At 39.0% G+C, this 22,091-nt stretch overlaps 1 protein-coding gene across 3 annotated transcripts in view; it reads left to right on the top strand.

Annotated features, from left to right (window-relative positions):
- The window catches only part of LOC126457927 (venom carboxylesterase-6-like), a 186,493-nt gene that overhangs the window by 114,036 nt on the left and 50,366 nt on the right, over positions 1 to 22,091 (top strand). Inside the window, exons 8-10 of one of the 3 annotated variants that reach the window (XR_007585556.1) lie at positions 4,725 to 4,834; positions 13,107 to 13,265; positions 13,428 to 13,567. Coding sequence is in view for 2 of the 3 variants with exons in the window: in XM_050094623.1 (XP_049950580.1) it covers positions 13,428 to 13,578 (151 nt within the window). In the remaining variant the exon portion in view is untranslated. Of the gene's footprint in view, positions 1 to 4,724; positions 4,835 to 13,106; positions 13,266 to 13,427; positions 13,579 to 22,091 lie in introns of those variants that run through there. The other 2 variants (XM_050094624.1, XM_050094623.1) reach the window with 2 other exon arrangements.

Genomic DNA, 22,091 nt, shown 5'->3' with positions numbered 1-22,091 from the left:
CTTAGTGAACGTTTTGCTGCTGTTCTTTATAACGTAGGAGGACTGATCAACTAACCCTTGCTTCAGAATGAGTGATGCATTGTGGCTGCATCATAGCTTCCTATACTGAAACTCAATGCCAGGAAGCAGGCAGAAATATGGAAACATCACAAATGCAACACATTGCTATGCCTAACATGATGTAGGAAACCCAATGACGTTCAAAACAGGTTCCAGTCATCTCAGAATGGATAAATATATATCCTGTATGGTTTTCAAGTGAAATCTTATACCATTCTTCCTACAAAATAGTGGCAAGTTCAGGTAAAGATGTGATGGAGGTGGATAGTGTCCCTGTACCATTCTCTCCAAAGCAGACCATGAAGAGTCTGTTATATTTAAATGTGGTGACTGAGGTGGCCAGTGGAGGTGCAATTCATACCCATGCTCACAAAACCAATCCTACATGGTCCAAGAGAATGTCAACAGAGGCTCTGTAATCTTGGAATACAACATCACCACTGGGGAACAAATATTGTGCCTTGGGAAGTACCTGATCAGCCAAAGTGGTCACATAATCCTTGGCAATAATGCGTCCTTGCAGAGTAACCATGGGGCCCACGGGACACCATGATATGGCTGCTCAAATTGTCACTAAACCTCCACCAGGTTCAATTTGGCGGCAGGCAGTCTGCATTGCAGGCTTGGGACAGTGTACACTAGACATAAACTCAATCAGAAGTTGGGAACAATGTGAAAAAAGACGCACCGGGTCAAATGATTTTCCTTCATTGCTCCATATTCCAGGTTTTGTGGTTTTGGGACCACATTTTCCTGTTATGGACATTTGCATCACTGAAGTGTGGTGTTTTAATCCCTGCTCACTCTGCAATTCCATTCTTATGTAGCTCTATTCATGTTGTTTTCATGCTGGCAGGGTTTACAATCATAACATTCAGTTCTGCAGTGACATTTGTAGCTGCCAACCCCTTATTTTTTTTGTCACAATCCTCTCCAACAGCCACCGGATATGATCACTGAACACATACCATCATCCAGGTTGTGACTTAGCAGTTGCTGTTTTTCTGCTTTGCCTCTATGCAGTACGAATCCTTGATACAGCGCCTCTTGCAACATCAAACATTTCAGCTAACTTGGTCATGAAAACACTCTCCATATGAGCACCTACAATTTGTCCATGTTTTAATCCACTTAGCTCTGACATAATGCACTCACGACGACACAGAACAATGCTCCAACTATGACTGACACTTAAAAATATATTGAGGGCATTAGATGACCATGGTCAAGTGCAACAGCACAACCTGCAGCTAATGGTGTTTCCATATTTTTGTCCAGCTGCTTTAGATATTGTGTGAAAAGATACAACAGAAAGACTAGCATTTAACTACTTATTATTCCTTCAACAGTATCTATGTGGATACAAAGAGAGCAAGATTTGTTGATTACTGGGAATTATTGGCTCTATTAATTTGCTCCATCTGGAAAAAACTGAGAATTGTGGCACAGTGGTTATGATATTGGACTTGTGTTCATGAGGGCAGGGCTCACTTGCCCTTCTGACCATCAATATCTGTGTTTTTTTATGACTTCCCTAAATTTCTCATGCAAATTCCTGGTTGATCTGCTGGCTTGCTGGAAAAGAAGACAGGCAGCTGTCTTTTATGTGTCCTCTCCAACTTTTACATGCCCTCTCCAACCTGAGCTTGTAATCCATCTGTAGTGCCTCATGGTCAACAGGATGTTATATTCTACCATTTCATCTTCCTTTCCATCTGTGAAATAATAGTGTAATGTATGGTCGCTCCTCCATTTACAGTGTTCAGCTCAAAACTGTTATATAGGAAATAACAAAAAGATGCGGCCAAACTTCCTGGATGTGTTCCTCGTACAGAACAAGGAAATATGTCACTTGGACATGGGTGCAGAAACACTTTATTTCTATGTTTGAACTTATTTTCTACAAGTCTTCATAGCAAATTAATCATAGCAAACACACAGGAACAGAAAAAGATCAGCCTAAAATATGAGACTCTTTCTTACATGAAATGTGTTTCATCACTTGTGTTTTGTTTTCCATCTCACCAAATAATGTCCACATAAACCATGCATCTTTCTCTAGTGTTTAGAGTGTTTAGAGCAGAAGTCTATAACAGATTGCTAGTGGACATCAGGCAGGAAGTTGGAAAACCCAAATATTTTAAAATGTAGTAAAAGAGTACCTCATTAGTCACTACTCCTACAATTTATCAAAATACTTTGACTCTATAATATAAATTCTAACTAACTCTAATATTTGTGTTTAAAGATCTTGACTTTGCCAGTATTTGGAAAGCTGGTAGGGTCTGTGAAAAATTACACAAATGCTTCTTTAAAGTATTTGATGAAAACAGTAACTGAGTAATATAGAAGGAGGGAATGTGGCTTTCTTCAAAGTTATTGTTTTTCTTGCCACCTACATCTATAAAATAATCAAGAAGTTCAAGTAGATTAGCCCTAGTCATAATTTACTGTTAATATACATTACAGAAGTAGCCAGAAGTGGTTGCTTTTGCTTCTTAATTATAACTTGACTTATTCCATGGTTTTTTCTGCTAAATAACAACTTCTACTGCTGCCAGTTGTAATTTTCTTTTATTGATTTCTTCCCTGGCCTGTTTTAAGAAATAATTCCTATTATTGAGTGGATTTTTTTGTGTATTATTGGATTTATGCTTGATGTTTGTGTAAAAATGGAAAGGGTGACTAACAGATGGAAGGAAGGCAGAAGGTAAACAGGATAGGAACTTGAGACAGGCACAGGCACTAACACCAGTGAGTTTGTGCAGTGTGTGATGATGATGACATGTGCCATGTGTACAGCCTTTCACCAAGCATTTCAGCAACCAGACATACATCAACATATGACGGATTGCCTCACGGGCTCTAGTCATCTCCCAGGATCAACCTAAGTGCCAGCAAGTCAGTAAGGGCCAGTAGATACTCCACATGTATCTAAACTTCCTAAACAATGGTCAAAACATGCTGCCTTGTTACCACAGTATCTCTGGGAGCCACCACATGAGGCGCCAGTTTTGCTGCCAGAAATGTGTGCCTCATATGCTGAAAACAGGTCATGTGGCCCACACAGAAATCCTTCTGCCTGTCTATTTAAGATGCCGCTCAACAATTAACAGACGTCATTCACTCATGCTCAGAGCTTTATGCCAGCTATGCCCAATGGCCCATCCTTTTGATCACAATCACCTGCTCAGCTTCTGATCTGGGCTTTATGCTGCCCATGTCCAGTGTCTCATCAGCAGAGCATACACTTTCAGCAGAGCATACACTTCAAGCCATGGCTCAGCATATGCTCCAGGCTTTGCACCTGCTGCACCCAGCACCCATTCCACATCCAGCTGAACATCAGTTTGGAATTGAGGATTAATGAACAGTTACTTGAGAAGCGTTTTCTCTTTTTGTAACTTGCTGAAGAAGTGTGGTTTCGTGTCAAGTGTTATCTCTTCTTGTAACTCACTGTGAAGAGTTCATTAGATCATTAACAATAAACCTTGTCCTTTGTCCACTTGGGAGCCAATATTTTCTTCATCCAACATATTCCAGTCACTATCAGATTGGTCATGGTATACCTAGCCTTGTGCAGGCCACAACAACATGGGCCACTCGTCAGCCACCCTTCCCTAACCCTCTCTCTTGTGTTCCACCTCCTTTCTCCCCTTACCCACACCACACAACACAGCCTCTTATTCCCATCAAACTGTGATATCAGGACATGTTCCAACAGCGCAATGCTTATGTGAGGGTGCAAGTGCATTATGGCTCAAAAAAGGGTTCTTCCGAAAGCTAGCAAATTTTCCAGTTTTGTTTATTTGCTTGTTGATGATTCAACACCTCTACTATTCAGTGAGTTTGTTACCTTTACTCCAAAGAATTCTTAAATTATTCATATAGCTAGTTACTCTCATGTTCTGTGGATAACAATTGTGACCACTCACTACGATATAGAACAAATCAGTTTTACAGTTATACTGATTTAAGTGTGTGTTCAAAGTTGATTTTATTGTCCATTAAATTCTTTATACCACTCAGTAGTTTATGTGGCATAGCTTGTTTCTAAATGCCCATAAATGTATTCTATACTTACCCAAATATAGCACAATCAGGTGAAGTTTTCCAGATCTGCTTACGCTTACAGTATTGTTTTTATCCGACTTAACCAAGCTTGTGTTAACATTACTGGAACATTTGTCAAAATATACTTTATGATACTTTATGAAGATAATGTTTATACAATGTTTGCAAAGTTTAGAGCTTACCATGTGTTCTTTGGAGATTTTGGCAATACAGTAGTAGTCCAGTGGTAGACCAGTGAACAGCAAAATGGGTTCAAAGACCTTTCTCGATTTCTACAGTCTGCTGTTTAAATTTATGAAGACAGTTTCTCCCACACATGCAGTGGAAGCTGCACCATTCCCAGAACTGATTGTGATCCTATTATTTGGAGTCAAGTGGAGGGCTTAAGCCAGAGGCCCATATGCTTTTGTGATGACCATGGATGCAGATTTCTGGACTTCCACTATTGTGTGAGGAGTTGTAGGGTCATCAAACAGGTCAGGCATGCAGTACATGCATGAAATGTCTACTAGGGTAATAAGAGTACATTTAGTGTGCACATGCTTTTTCTTTTTTTTGTAAAGACTGATAAGAAACATATGTCATTGCAGATTGGAGAAAAAAAAGTGTTAATACATTATTACAATCAAGGAAATTCCTGGATGGAGCAATACATACTGTATGGGAAAGGCACAGCAGGACTCTTGCCATGGACATGGAGGTGTGCATTTAAATGTCTGTGTGATTGTATGTGTATCTATTGCTATAAAAAGAGTGAATGCTCAAAAGCTAGTGTGTATGCTGCTTCAGTTTTGTGTTCCATGCATCAATCCACTAAAGGTGGGAGGTTGCCTTTCCCTTATTTCACAAATTAATGTATTATTAGCTATCTACAGGAGTGTCAATGAAATGGGCCCAGAATAAAAGATCATAATGCCCAGAAATCAATAGGAACAGAAAGCTAGCTGAAACAATAAATGAGTAGCAGCGAAATTTTAAATTCTGAATGGAATATCCACTGACGAGCCAAAACATTATGACATCATGCTTAATAGTGTGTTGATTCACCTTTTGAAAGCAATACAGCAGCAGTTTGCATGGTATGGATTAGACAGGTCTTTGGTTGGAAGTATGTGGTACAAGGTGTTCAGGTACTGGTCAAGAAGTTCCTGTAAATTGTGGGCCAGTGGTTTATAGGGATATAGTTGGTGTCTGATAATTCATAAATGTGTTCCATTGGCTTCTAATCATGTGAATTTAGTGGCCAAGACTACAACATGAGTTCACTATCATGCTCCTCAAACAACTATCGTACAATTCTGGCTTTGTGACATGGACAGTTATCCTGCTGGAAGATACCACCACTGTTGGGGAAGACATCAAGCAGAAAGGATGCTGGTGGACCACAATAATGCTCAAGTAGTCCACAGTTGTAATGGTGCCTTCAGTTATTACCACAGGTCCCACGAAAGCCAAGATAAATGTCCCCAACAGCACAATACTGCCCTCACTGGCCTGTGTTCATGGTGTGAGGCATGTTTTGAGCAGCTGTTTCCCTGGATGACAGCATATGTGGACATGACCATTGACCTGATGTAATAAGAAACGTGATTCATCTAACCAGGTGACTTGATTTCTTTGACCCACAGTCCAATATCAATTCACTCACACCCATCACAAGTGCAACTGATGATGTCATTAGGTCAGCTTGTGGACACTTAAGGGTCATCTGCTGCAGAACCTCATTTTCAACAGTGTGCTCTGAAGCACTTGTGCTTGCAGCAGCTTTGTACTCAGTCATCAGATCTTCCTCAGACTACATCTATCCTACTTAAAAGCCTCTGACCTCCACATTCTGTGATGAGGTTTGGATGCCCATCACCTTGGCACCTAATTGCAGTTTCACTGTCCTTTAATCACTTTCCATAGATTCTGAAACAGTAACACAGAAATGGTCAACCAACTTAATTGTTTTCACACTGGTCCTTCCTAAGAGGAGAGCCTTAACAATCTGCTCTTTGTCAAAGTCGCTTATATCAGAGTAATTTTCCATTTGTGGTCTATATCACTACTAGAATGATTTCCCTTTCATCTGCACATCACTAAGACTTTTTCCATGTCACACATGTGCTTACAATGCCACTAGGCGGCATTCAGTCACACTGTGGGTAGTGAAAACTTGGAAAAGGTTCCATGTAAACATCACAATCATGTTGTAGTATTAGGAGCAGATTCCAACTTATCAGCTATAGACTAGAAGACTCAAATGACTGGGGTGATTGATAAGGGGCTTGGGTACATGTGATACTGTTCTAAATGACAAATCCAAAAACTGCATTGAGTGTAAAGAGAACTGGTTCACGAGTGTAACGTCTAAGATCTCCTGCTTGCAAACAGGTCCAAACTTCTTGATTCCTTTAATGTAGAGTACGAAATTAATTATCATAAGTCCAGCTGAAAAAAATTATAAAATATTTTGCTCTTATGAGAGGATTACAGAGAGAGAAGGCTGAAATATTACATCCTGTATGCCATATGTCACTGGAGGAAAGAACTAAGAAATAACTAGAAAAATGTGATGACCAATTCCTCCTTAATAAGAAGGGTTGTCAAACACATGCTCGCAACTATTGGCATACATAACTGATGTCAGTCTGTTGAAGAATTTTGAAAAGTGTTTTAGTCTCATATATTATGACTTTCCTGGAGATTGAAAATTGCCTCTGTAGGGATCAACATGAATTATGCATATGAGATTGTTGTGAAACCCAGCTTGCCCAAGTTGATACTTCCTTAATTTACTCTTGGTAGGTGTTTGATACAGTTCCACGTTGTCACCAGTTGAACAAAATATATGTGTGTGTGTGTGTGTGTGTGTGTGTGTGTGTGTAGAATATCAGACTGGCATTGGGATTGGATTGAAGATTTCCTAGAAAACTGTGCACAGAACGGCTTTCTTAACACACAAAAATCTTCAGGTAATAAAAGTAGCTTTGGGTCTACCGTAAGGGAGTGTTACGGGGACAGTACTGCTCACAGTACATATAAACAACCTAGTAGATAATGTTTGAAGTTCCATTAGTCTGTCTGGGTGAGATGTTGATGAGTCACAAAGAAAATTGTAGCAGACTGGAGAGACATACACAGGATCGGAGATTTGTGCAGTGACTGATAGTTGAATCTCAACATAAGCAAATGCAATGTATGGTGCATAAATAGGTGAAAATATTCATTATTGTCTGATTACATTATTAGTGGTTAATCACTGGACACAGTCATACCCATTAAACATCTGAGAATACGAACACAAAGTGATGTAAAGTGCAATGACCAAATGAAACTAAAGGCAGAAAAAGATGATACCAGACTAAGATTTATTGGAAATGCCCTCACGAACTGTGGTCCACTGATGAAGGATATAACATACAAAATCCTAGTTAGATTGATATTTGAGTATTGCTCCTGAGTGTGAAACCACTATCAGATATGATTCATAAATGGGACAGAGATGATCCGAAGAATTGCTGCACATTTCACTCTGAATTCATTTAGCAAGTACAAAAACACCGCAGAGATACTTATCTAACTTCAGTGGCAGACCTGCAACAGAAGCTTTGTGCATCACAGTGTTGTTTACTGTTAAAATTTCAGGAGCATATGTTCTTAGAAGAGTCAACCTGCAGTTTACGTCCTCCTAGAGATTGCTTGTAAATAGACCATGAAGGTAAAACTAGAGAGATTTGAGTTCACACTGAGGCTTACCAACAGTTCTTTTTTCCAAACACCATTTCTGACTTGAAAAGATAAGTGAGGAGGTAACAGTTCCTCACACTGTACAGGAACTTGCAGAGTGAAGCTGTAGATGTAGATATTTCCAACTACTTTATCAGCTTCTCATGATCAGATTTCAGTGGGATGTACTGGCAGAGTTTTGTGGCCATTTTTTTAGTATGGAAACAAAAGTATGCTGAAGTCCAGCCATGAAGGTGGCAGAAAAAAGATCAGAGAGCCTTCAAGATGGAGAAATAATATCAATAAATGGAGCAGATAAACATGGCTAACTAATTTTCCTTTTGCTTAGATTTTCAACAGCCTCACTCCTTCTTTGTGTAAGCTGTAAAAGGGAGCTACTATAACATGAGTTATATAGCAATTTGAATAAAACTTATAAAATTTCTTCGAAGTACAAATGTCTGAATATTTACATATATTTTTTTCTTCTTTCTTTTTTGCAAACTTATTAAACACTAGACTTACATCACAATCAGTAATTTGAAGAAAAATTGATCTCTAAATAACAGTGTTAAGTTGTGGTGTGTGGAGCCCTGAAGAAGTTGGAGCCCTGTGGATGCTCAGTATGCCAGTCTTCAAATCCACCGCTAGATAGAGTAGTATGTTGTGCATTGAAGATATAACACCTGCATTTTTTTTCTTCAGGACTGGAAACAGAAATGTACAGTTTGTTTTAGAAAAACACATGTGCACTTACTGTGAAAGCGAGACAGGGATGGCATCATTGTATGGCAGCAGTGAGAGTGAAGGCAGTTTTTGATAGCTAAAGTGGTGATGTTTCCATTACAACAACAGCATGTAATCATCAATTTTCTTAATTTTCATGGTGTGACACTATCTGAAATTCATCTTAATTTGAGTGAGACATGTGGTCATAAATCCATGGATACATCTAATGTGCATTCATGGGGATGACAGTTCAAAGAGGGCAGACCATCATGTGACTACAAACCAAGGCATTCTTGACCTGGCATCAGCCAATCTGACAACAGGATCAAGTGACTGGAGATAGCTGTTTTGGAGGATTGCTGAATGAGTTGACACATTGCTTCCCAATTTGGCATTTCCATGGGATCTGCAATCCTGCATGAAGACAAGTGTCTTGCCAGTGGAGTGCCATGAGTACTGATGTATGACTACATATCATATGTATCATATGTTGACACATGATGACAGCATGTTCACAGCTCATAGTCTAGTGGCTAACGTTGCTGCCTCTGGATCATGGGGTCCCGGTTCGATTCCTGTCTGGGTTGTGGCTTTTCTCTGCCTGGGGACTGGGTGTTTGTGTTGTCCTCATCATTTCATCATCATCATAATCATTCATGACAGTGGCTTGAATGGACTGTGTAAATAATTGGACTTTGTACAAATTGGGACTTAGTACAAGTGCTGATGATATTGCAGCTGAGTGCCCCACAAACGAAACATCACCATCATCATCATCATCATCATGACAGCATATATGGGACTTTCTTTTCATCAATTGTGACAATGGATGAGACATGGATGACGTTTTTCAACCATGAAATGAAGCACAGTCAGCTGAATGGAAGCATACACACACACTGACACCAAAAAATTTTGGGTAGGTGCCAGTGATGAAAAAATTATGGTGGTGATGTCATGGGACAGCAATGGGTTAATCCTTACTCATTGGATTCCAAAGGGCACTGTGGTGACAGGCACAGCTTATCAAGATATTTTGAAGAACAAGCTCCTTCCGGCATTGCATGAAAAACAGTTGGAAGAGACTGCATGTATGCTCTTTCAAGAAGACAATGCACCAGTGCACCGGGATAACATGATGCTGCAGTTGCTCTGTGACAACAAGTCTGAAGTGATTTCTCATGCTCCCTACACACCTGACCTAGTTCCTAGCGACTTTTGGCTGTTTCAGATGACAAAAGACACTCTCTGTGGTTGCACATTCGCTAGTCGTGCAGCTATTACTTAGTGATTTTCAGTGGTCAAACCAGACACTCCATAAGACATGTTTGCAGCAGCCATGGAATCAATGCATCATTGTTGAGAAAAACATGTACAGCTGCAAGGAAACTGTGTTGAAAAATCACACAAGTTTCACAGTTTTTGTGTGATTAATTTGTGAGGAAAAAATCTGAGATGTTATAACTTGAAAGCACATCATAAATTACAGTGATTATATCATAAGTAAGGACACTGTGATAATATAAACTACTTATAAATTCTCATGTACTGTCTTCAGTTGTCAGATAACAATAAATATTTCTACATAGTAGACTGCGAAGTGTAAGGTCTAATACAAGAGGAGGTCTGCAAGCTTTAATCTGACCTGAATAAACACGTGAATAAATAAATAAAATATTAAAAGAGTAAATAGAGATAGAAACAGACTGTCAAAATGTTAAAGGATATCTCTGCTCAGATATTGAATTTTTACAATAATAACTTATAGACATGACCTGTCATTCTAGTAAGTGGAATGTGCCCAGGTAAATCAATCACAACACTGTGGAGAGGGAGGGGCAACGGAAGAGAGGGAGAGTGAGAGTATGTGTGAAATGTTGGAGAAAAGGGAGGAGAATGTTGAAATAGGGAAAGAATGGGGTGAAAATAACATTAGAGAAAAAGAGTGAAGGCAAGGGAATGGGACTGAGGAAGCTGAGAATGGGGGCTAATTGAAGTTTGGGCTAGAGAGAGTGCAAGAATGAATGAATGAATACAGGGACAGTTCTCACCTTCTCAGTGAGAGGGCTTGGTGCTGTGAGAGAGGATCTGAATGGCATTGGTAGTGAACCAGCTGTTCAAGCCATTGGTTGGGTTTGCAATATATTCAGCAACCAAATGACTGAAGTGGGCCTAGCCACAGTTTGCCAGTGATCATTCATCTGGGTGGACAGCTTGTTAATTTCATATCCTGTAATGTTCCCTAAACTGATATTTCAGAATTTAAATTACCTTCAAGTGTTGGTTATAAAAGTAGTCTGTGGGTACCGTTGCTCAGACTTCATCTTTTGAGTCTACAGTGTGCTGGATGCCAAGAATGTAGCACAGTATATCAGTGCATAAATATATAAAAACCTCCTCAGATCTATGCACCATGTATTCTTGAAATGACTCCTGGTAATAAACAGGTCTTTGTACAGGAATGTTACAATAACTTTATAATTCAGAATATCAAAGTAAACATCAACTTGACAGTTCCAAATAGGAATAAAAAATTGTTTTCCCCAGCTGGTGTCAGCATTGTTTGTCTGTGGCTTTTGCTCCAGGCTGACAATACACGGAGCATGCACAGGCACCCATGGAGGTACTTCCTGATTGCCATCCTGCCTTGTAGATACACATCACTCCTCAGTATGGCTCACCAAATGAAGAATACATAGGAAAGTCACACAATAGTTGTGCTGTCATTTATATTACATCATTATATCATTTTATTGCTCACAAACATCATTCATTGGAAAAATTAGACATGTGTTGCCGAGTTAGTTTAGACTATGCTGCAGAAGTTTTGCTGAGAAGCCCTTACACTTCTTCCATCTCTTCTCGTGTGATTTTAATATTTTTGGAGTCCTGAACAAAGACATTCATGGCTGTCAGTTTACTTCAGTTGAAGAGGTGCTCACTTTAGTACAGTCATGGTTCCACAGGCAACTGCAAACATTTTTTCGTGAAGACATTGATTGTCTTGCTTCACAGGTGGATAGTTTTAACAGTTGTGGTGATCACTTTTGAAATAATAATGAGTGTAGTTACTTTTTCCATCTGTCTCATTTCATTTGACTGGTCCTCCTATATCCAATCTGCAGCTCTGTCTTTTGGAGAGGAAAGACAATGTTGCAAAGAAGGTGATATTATGAAATGGTTTTTTGCCATTAAGGAGAAGCAACACACAGGCATTGTCTGACTAGATTGCTAACTTTATTACTGTTAATACTCTTATTTTCTACACTTTCATACTAATGTCATACATTTGCTTCACAAGTTTTTCAACTCAACACATTATAAATGGAAAGAGAGCGAGTGCTGGATTGGGACTCATTCTTCTCAATTCAGTTCATGCAAAAACTGTATGGTTAATTTGGCTCAATATCACCATGTTGTGTTAATACAAGGGCAGTTTGGAAAATTTGCGAAATTAGCAACACGTCAGCTCTGGCGCAACAAGGTTCCCATGTAATAATAGGTCATCCTTTATGAGTAAATATGTGATGCATCAGTTCTCTGGGCAGAGATCTGTGCTGTGGACATTTCTCTGTCATTGTTCCCATGTAGTGATTTGTGAAGATGGGGAAAAATCAAGATTCAAGCAATGATTAAGTACTTAGTGAAGAAAGGTGTGGAAGCAAAGGAAATTCATGCCAATTTTCAGAACACACTAGGAGACTCTTCTCCTTCATATTCAGCTGTTAACAAGTCGGCAAATGGATTTTTATTTGGTCAGGTTAGGTTAGATGATGATCTGCTTAGTGGCTGGGCAAGATGTGCCGCACTATCCCAGAAATTAAAGCAAAAGTGAATAAAATGGTAATGAGGGATCATCAATTGAAATTGCAAGAAATTGCTAAAGCTGTAGGGATGTCATCTAAATGAGCATACCACATTTTTAATGGTAATGGGATATGAGCAAATCATCTCCTAGATGGGTACTGTGACTCATAATACAGAATTAGAGGCAACCCAAATGGAAATATCTGAACACTGTTTGACCTATTTCAGAGTAACTAACAATATTTTTTGTGCCAGTTTGTGACCAGAGATGAAATATGGCTCCACTACTATATCTCAGAGACAGAACAAGTCAGAGAGATGGAAACATGTTGATTCATTACCACCAAAGAAAACAAAGGCAATACAGCCAACCAGAAAGGACATGGCATCAGTTTTACGGGATGCGAAAGGGATTCTGCTGACAGATTGTCTTCCCAGTGCTTAAACAATTATGGGGCAATTACAGCAAAAGATATGCAAAAAAGGCAAGGTTTGGCGAGGAAGAATGTTATATTTCATCAAGACAGTGCGCACTGACACACAAGTGTCGTTGCCATGGTAAAAATACTGTGCTTTAACTAAGATACGAATTGTTACCACGCTCACTTTATTAACGTGATTTGTCGCAGACTTCTGACTCTTCCCCAAGCTCAAAATTTTCTGTTTTGGTGAAGATTCACTTCAAACAAAGAACTGACAACTGAAGTTTGCGGATATTTTTGCAGGCCTGGAAGAATCTAATTTCAAAAAAGAAATCAAGGCACTGGAACATTGCTGAACCAAGTGTGTTAGCGTTTGGGGAGACTCTGTTGAAAAATGAAAAGGTTTCTTTGAGGTACCTCATCTCTTTCTGTTGAATTACAAGAACTTTTCAGACTGCCCTCGTAAGTAATTGTATAATTTCAAGGAGATTTTTGTATATTGAACTGTAACCTTGTTTCTAAGACCTTATTCAGGGAGATGATATTTCAGCTTATTGGTCTAGTTCATTACATTTTACTATTTGTGTTGCATTTAAATACTAGTGTATATTTTCTTTTGAACAGCTAAAAACTGATTTGCGTTATGCATATGCTGCACATGAGACAGTGAGACTTCATTCGTTCCACAGCTCAGCTCATGTGTTTTACTACCTATTTTGTTATGAAGGTGACCTGAACAGCGTAAAGAAGCAAATGAGAGCAGAACATTTACCAGGTGAGAAATGATAAAGTGTTTACTGCCATTTTAAAATGTGAGCTTTACAAGTTTTGATGCCATGATTGACTTTGCTGTGAAAAGTTGCATATTGAGATTGAGCAGCCTTTTAAGTACTGATTTTTCAGTAATTTTAAGTTATCATTTTAACATATAAAAAAATTTCTGTAATTAATGTGTTAACGTAAGGTGTGTTATGATTATGTGTCACATGCAAGACCATAGTGCCATCCATCAATAGGAACATATCCATATAAAAGTACAATGATCTAAACATGACTTTAACACTTATGGCATTCATACTGTATACATGATGGGCTAGTTTCTATCAGAGGATAACACCAAGAAGGTGCACTATGTTTTTATTCACACTGTGTATTTTATAGATCTATTAGCAGTTATTCATTATGTATTCTGTTCTATTTCTTTAATAGAATCTGATGGCAGTTACTTGCCAATGCACCTGGATAGCCGAGTTTGTTAAAGTGCCTACTTCCTGGACACGGGGAAGTGTATTAGCCCCAGGTTGAATCAACCTCTTGGATTAACTAAAGGGACCAGTGTATCGGTTATCCTGGATTTAGCTTTTAGGTGATTTTCCACACCCACTTAGGTGAATACTAGACTTTTTCCCAGGTCCCACCTCAATTACATGTTGCACAGACACTCTAAAAAATGATGTCATTTTGACCATACGATATATGCTTGACGCAGTGAAAAGGAACACAATGATTCCTCCCCAGGAGAGAAAGGGAAGGGGAGGGAAGCTCATGGTAGCTTGGGGACTGGTGACCTCATTGGAATAAAAACGTATTTACAAATGTGGTTCTACGTGAAATTGGAGAAGTACTGTATTAGTTTCAACCCAGCATTGGCTGGATGTAGGGCACTGGAATGAATGTGTGAATGGGCAGATGGATGGAATGGTCACTTGCCAGAATTAGTTATTTAAGAAGGTACTGTACTATAACTGCAATTTCAGCTATGTGTTATTACAAAGCCGAACTGAAAACACCATTTTGTACTCTTTTCCAGCATTTTGTGTCTTCAATTGATATTTCATACAAATGAAATGACACAATTTCAGGGACTTTACTGGTCTCATGCAGATGCAGTGAGAATCTGTATCAAGGAGGGAGGCATGCTTGGGTAATCAGTGCAGTTGGATGAAACACTGCTCTAAGGTGGCTTACTGGCTAATGCACTTGCCTTGTAGGTAGGAGACCCTTATTTGATTCCTGGCCTTGGTACAAATTTTCATTCGCTGCTTTAGTCTATATACATAAAATCATATCTGTACGAGACCAGTAAAGTCTCTGAAATTGGATCATTTCATTTGTAAAAGTACCTGCACCTGGGTTTCAGGCTGGATCCCCCATTTACATTTGATGCTGAGATGCTAATCAGAATGTGGAGGCTGCGGCAATTCTACTCATGTGTAAGGGGGAATTAAAAGTAGACCGGGGAAGCAGAGAGAATTTGTACCGAGGAGGGAAGCAAGTGTGAAACGCTGTGCCAAGGTGGCTTAGCAGCTGAGGCACTTCCCAAGTAAGCAAGAGACCCAGATTTGATTCCCGGCCGTGGCACAAATTTTCACTCACTACTTCAGCCTGTATACATAATATTGATATTTTGTTTCTCATTTAGAAAAATGTTAACATAAAATAGAAAGCATAGATAAACATTTTGATGTGCCAGTATACTGATAAAGGATGCCAGTTGGATACACAGTGAGAGCCTGCATTTTTTACTAAAAAAAAGACTTTGGTTGTTACATGAGAGCAAAGTAATTTTGAAAACAAATCCAGTTTGAAGCATTTTGCAATATGTTATGATGTCTCTTCTCGCTTCCTTTCTTTTTCCTTGTTAAGGTTCCTTTTTTGTCAGTTTGCACTTGTTTAATAGTAGCTTGACTTAACAGATGTACAGGATGTTAAAAAATACTATCCCATATTTCAAGGGATGTTTGTATGCATCAAAATAAGAAAAAATGTCTTATAGCCATGGGTTCTACAAAGCATACTTTCTGACATATGACCAGTTGTTCAGAGGAAGTGTTCAACATGATATCCATTCATCTCAATGCATCCCTCTGCCCTTCATTGTGAGAACTCATGCACCCTTTGAAATTGCCCTGGTTGGTTCTGAATGTGCTGAGATGCATGGAAGACACGACTGTGTAGTGTCTGTACACTATTTATTGTAGTGGCATAGACCAATTGCTTCATGTTTGCCCATAACCAGAAGTCTAGCACATTTAGCTTCAAGTAACAAGGAGGGCAAGGTACGGGGCCTTGCCAGCCAATCCACCAGTTTTCAAATGTCCTCGTCAGGTGCCAATGCACAATGCAGAAAAAATGTACTGGTGCACTATTATCCATGAACCACATCTGTAGTCTGTCCTGACAGGGCACATCCTCCAGCAAGATGGGCAGTACATTTTCCAGAAAGTGGTGATATTGAGCCCTCGTTAATCTCTTTGGTAGTAGGTACGGCCCTAGCAATCTATCACAAAGAACACCTGCCCATACATTGACTGAGAATCGAACCAGATACCTTGTTTCTTGAACCATGTGGGGATTTTCATCAGCCCACACATGCTGATTATGGGAATTTACAATGCCAGTCTTATGTAAACCCTGCCTCATCAGTATAAAAAATGGCAGAACTGTACTCTGCCAGGATGGTCTTGTGTCTCAAGGATCTGGATGTGATGAACATGGTATGGATACAACAACTGCTCACAAAGTACAGCCCAGACCAGAGGATGACTATCACCTTCAGCTGCTGCTATTTGCCACTCACTGGTTCGAGGATTGTCATCCATTGCACCTAGAACACGTGCCTTCATTTCAGGCATGTGAACTTAACGAGGCCTTCCACTGTCTACTTTGTTGGATGCCATGGAACCTGTTTCCCCAAGACACTGGAACAATCAGCTGAACAGCTTAACAGATGGTACCCTGTGTGCTGGAAATCGTTCAGTGTACAGGTTAAGTGCTCTCAGATTAACTCCATCTGCAAAATCATAGCAGTGAATCATGTCTACCATATGCCTTGTAGAATAAAAGGCCTCCATTGATAGGTTGTGTCAGAGTATTTGCAAGAGAGAAAACATGTTGTACTGCAACAAAAACACCATGATAACATGTCTTCAAATGTGACCTGTAAGTTGACCAAACATCACAGAGTGTACCTGGAGATAGGGGAAATGTACATGAATGTAAACAGATGTAACAAAACTACAGTACAATCACACAATGTAAACGGAACAACCACTGAGCCAACTAATGTTAACATAGATACTGCATGGCCTCAACACGCTGTTCACCATCGTATGGCATGGAGTGCCAATGCAACATGGTACTCATATCTGCAACCACATGTTTGTGATGTCTTCCTACCTCACAGTACTCCATACCACGGGTGGCTATTAACATTAATTATTGGGTAGTCATCTGTAGTAGGACAAGTAATGCACTGCCATAGATGACTTCACAAGAGTACCTCCTGTGAACATATGTTCATATGTCATATGTGAGAAAGCATGCTTTGTAGAGCCCATGGTCAAAGACATTTTTGTCTTGTTTTGACACATACTATCATCCCCTGAAATATTGAATATTTTTTTAACACCCTGCATTATATTGGGCCAGGTATGAAAATCTGCATTTGTTTTGCAAAATTCAGCCATGAGTGATTAGGGCATGGCTTATCTGAGTGACTCTACAGGCACTGATATATTTTTGTATTGTAAAAACTTCAACTGCAGTGCTTGTTTCTTAATTTGAAATGGAGTAAGAATATTGCTAGTTTTTGGGAACTAATTGCTGCATATGAGTAAGAATGTAACTGTCTTTGATTTGCCCTTGACATTTCATTGTAGGTAATGACTATTATTGTAAAACTTAGTCCCTATACACTGGATTGGCTATGTTAATGAGACCCCTGTGCTTTGGGACATGCTAAGCAGTACAGCAGTGGACTTTTTGGGAGGCAAAAAATATCTCATTATGAACAACTGGAAACAAAAAACAAAGAATTACTGTGATGTCAGCAGTTACTACAGAGGAAGGGCAGCTGTCCCCAACCCCCGTGTTGTTCTGAAGCATAAATCCTTACACATGGATACTTCCCTAAGTGGTTAGTGATCTGTTTATAGTTAACTGAAAGTTCGTATGACAACAGAATCAATGATGTACTGGTTAGTTGCATTTTGTAATTGTAGACCTGATGCACTACTCTGTAAGAGAGCTGTGCTAGTATTGAGTTAGAGGTCATCTAACATCTGAAGTAAAAAATAAAGTTGCTACATTGAAGAAAGACTGGTGATATATGACTTGAGAACTATAGGCACTTGTTGTAAACAACCCATTTAAAGACTGTCTCTGAGAACACAATGCCGATTGGCTTTTAGAAGAAGGTCACACACATGCTCCATGTGGTAAAATTAAAAGCAATCAGTCAAACTTAGGTATAAGTAAATCATCTCTTCATGGTGTACAGTATCATGAAATTCTGTCATCAGAAAGTTCAAGAAATACTGTGTGTCCATCACCCTGGATGGTAGCAAGGACTATGTACATTGGGAGGGGATGAAACAGATGAAACAGATACCGCTAATGAATTTAACAGTGACATCAGTGAAGACTGCTTAGGAGACTGGCATTTCTGTGTAGTTTATCTGTTTTGCAATATAACAAAATGTGATTAAGAGTGATCATGTTGAGAATAGTTTTTGTACATGGGTAATGTGACAAACTTTTCTGCTTCAAGTTTCTCTCATCTTCCCCTCGCCATCATCCATTTTCAAAATCTAGTTTCAGTTTATATTTGAGTAAGGCTTATATTCATGCCAATATGGTCATAATGAGTGTCTAGTGTACACTTGCGACTTGTGACCACCAGCAAGCAGTCTGACACTCGAGAACTGTGTCTGTAGAGTGTTGCCACCTAACACATTTCTAGTGTATATGTAGTATAACTACGTCAATATTTACGTATTTTTTTGTTATGTCTTACTTTGAGAAGGATTTGTCTGTTATATGGAGGTACATTTAATAATTGGTAAAAAATGAAGTTGAATTTATTTTGATCCAGAATTTGTAACTGAAAGTTAATGTAACGGGACAAAAAGAAAATTGAGTGTGATCATTTAACACTGTGTCATACGTTTGTCGATTTCCAGTTGGGTCATCTTTCTGCTTTTCTTTACAGGGTGTAAAACTTCACATTTTACATCATACAGGGGTTGGACAAAATTACGGAAACAACAAAAAATCATTACCATGCCTAATACAGTGTAGAAAACCCGTTGGCAATCAAAACAGGATCCATTAACCTCACAATGGATAAATATGTGTCCTCAATGGTTCTGAAGTGAATCTATTCCTGCAAAATATTGGCAGTTTCAAGTAATGAAGATGGAGATGCATAGCGATCATGCACACTTCTCTCAAAAGTGGACCACAAAGGCTCAATAATATTGAGATTTGGTGACTGTGATGACTAGGGGAGATGCAACGATTCATTCTTGAGCTTACAAAACCAGTGCTGGGCAATGTCAGCCCTGTGAGCAGTGGCCCTGTTGCCTTGGAACACAGCATCACTATTGGGAGGTCAACATTATACCATGGGATGGACCTGATCAGCCAAAATGGTCACATAATCCTTGATACTAACGTACCTCGCAGAGTAATCATGGAGCCCATGGAATACCATGATATGGCTGCCCAAATCATCACTGAACCCCTGCCATGTTTCACTCTTGGAACACAAACTCAGCCAGAAGTTGAAGACAGTGTGAAACAAGACTCATCTGACCAAATGACATTTTTCCATTTCTGAATAATCTGGGCTGTATGGCTTTGGCACCACATTTTCCTGTCACGGACATTTGCATCACTGATATATGAATGGTTTTCGAGTTCCAGCTCACCCTACAATTCCCTACTTATGGAGCTCCCTTCATATTGTTTTGTTGTTGACAGGGTTTGCAAATGTGACATTCAGTTCGGCAGTGATTGTTGCAGCTATTGTTATCTTATTTTTCATGACAATTCTCTTTTGTAGTCATCTGTCATGATCATATAACACACACTTTTGTCTGTGTTATGACTTAACAGATGATGTTTTTCGATTTTCCCTGTATGAAATATAAATCTTTAATATGAAGTCTGTTCAAAAGATCCTGGAACTTTGTCCACAAACTTTTTCTACGCTTACATTTTACTTATTGTGCATAGCCCCTTCGAAATACCCTCCTCCACAATTGATACACCGCTCCAAATGGTGTTTCCACTTCCAAAAGCTGTCTTGATACACCTCTTGCTGGATCACACAAAGCACTGTCTGCGAATTTTCTTTCATCTCATTTATCATTAAAAAACTTCATTCCATTCTGCAGGGTTTTCAACTCTGGAAACAAAACAGAAAGTCCACAGGGGCCAAGTCTGGATGATGAGGCAACACAGTGATTTCGTTTTTTATGCAATAGTCACACACCAACAGGGATGAATGTGTGGGTGCATTGTCATCATGCAAGAGCCATGAATTGTCTCACCACATTTCAGGCCACTCTCACATTTTATTGCAGACATCACAAAACTTCCCATTAGTACCATTGATAAATGCTTTGACCCTGTTGCGTGAATCCATGATGAACTAGTCAAAAAAAAAAAAAAAAAAAAAAAAAAAAAAAAAAAAAAAAAAAAAAAAACACCAACCTATAGCATGCCTTTGACATTTGACCTGACCTGATGAGCTTCTTTTGTTCTTGGAGAACCTCTACTGTCCTGTTGTGAAGACTGAACCTTGGTCTCAATATTATAACCATAGACCCACATCTTATCACCAGTTATGATTCTCTTAAGAAACATCTCGTTCTCATTTGTGAAATCCAAAAGCTTTTCACAGATTGCGAGGTGAAGGTCTTTCTGGTCTTGATTCATGAGCCATGGGAAGAACTTGATGGCAACATGATCCATTCCAAGATTCAGTGTCAGTATTTCATGACATGATCCAACTGAAATGTTACATTCTTCTGCGGCCTCTCGGACAGTCAGTCTTTGATTGGCACACACAATTTCATTGATGTTCCTGACTTGAGCGTCGTCAGTAGACGTCAAAGGGTGTTCTGAACGAAGGTCATCTTTAACATCTGTCTGGCCATTTTTACATTGTTTTACATTGTGTGAACCATCATAACACTGAGTATAGCTTAAAAACTCATCACTGTAGGCTTCCTGGATAATTTGGGGTGTCTCTGTAAAGGTTTTCTTGAGTTTCACGCGAAATTTAATGCAGATGCATTGCTCCTCTAACTCTGCCATATCGATATTTGCAAACTGCACAATACAACATACTACTCAATACAGCACTGAACAATAACTAACAGACATACAACAATGAAACTTCCTGCAGTTACTAATTAAAAAATAGGCATGTGCAGAGATTCCAAGCGGATTTTGTTCCAACATACCACTGGCGCAAAATTGCGAGTGTTGTGGAATTTTTTGAACAGACCTCATACAGTGCATCTTGAAATGCAGACCACTTTGTCTGCCTCAGTTATGGTAGCACTCACCATACGAGCACCAACAATCTGTCCACGTTCAAATTCACTCAGCTCCAATACAGTGCACTCATAACTGCACAGAACACTGTTCTGATCATGATTGACAATTGCAACTTATTGAGAACACTGCACAGGTGCCCTTCATGGTAAAGTACAGCAAGACAACTTGCAGGGCTTGGCTAGCTTCTGCATTTATGTTCAAGCATGCATTTTTTGTGCTGTTCCCATATTTTTGTCCAACAGCTGTGTGAGTGGTTTTCTGTTAAAAGATGATCAGCAAAGATTGAATCTTTCTTTCTTTACCTCCATCTCCTCTCATGTTTACATAATCTAATTGTCACAGTTCTGCCTGCCTGACAAATATATACTTTGCCACAGTGCTTTTACACACACCACTCTGTTCATAAAAGCACGTGAAAAAGTATATATTGGCCAGTAAGGTGGAGCTGTGGCAATTGTGTTATCTGAACATGAGGGAAGCTGGAAATTAAGAAAGAAAGATTCAGCCTTGCTGATCATTTTTTAACAGTAACCACTCATATGATGTAGAATGCAAAGTTTTACATTCTGTATACAAAAGTAGAAAAATGATCCTACTGGAAATAGTGGAAATCAACAAACAGATGATAGAAAATGTCAGCTTAGTGTTAAGTTACCAGACTCAGTTTCCTTTTCTCTTCTGTTAAACTGACTTTTAGTTACAAGTAATAAATTGAAACTGTAAATTCTACTTTATTTTTTATGAGTTGTTAAATTTATCTCCATGTAAAAACTGTGTTCCTCGTTTAGTTAATGCAACTGTTTCTGCACATCATCATATTTGTATCTTCTCTATCTTCTATATAAATAATACTTATGTAAGTCACACATCATTTTATCTGTGCTTGTGACTTTCAGTGAACACCTGAAAATGATCTAAAAAGCCATAAGCCAGTTC

The sequence above is a fragment of the Schistocerca serialis genome, chromosome 2 (assembly GCF_023864345.2).
Source record: "Schistocerca serialis cubense isolate TAMUIC-IGC-003099 chromosome 2, iqSchSeri2.2, whole genome shotgun sequence".
Lineage (NCBI taxonomy): Eukaryota > Metazoa > Arthropoda > Insecta > Orthoptera > Acrididae > Schistocerca > Schistocerca serialis.
Note: the sequence above shows the minus strand (reverse complement) of the source record. Positions and strands in the feature narration are given on the sequence as shown.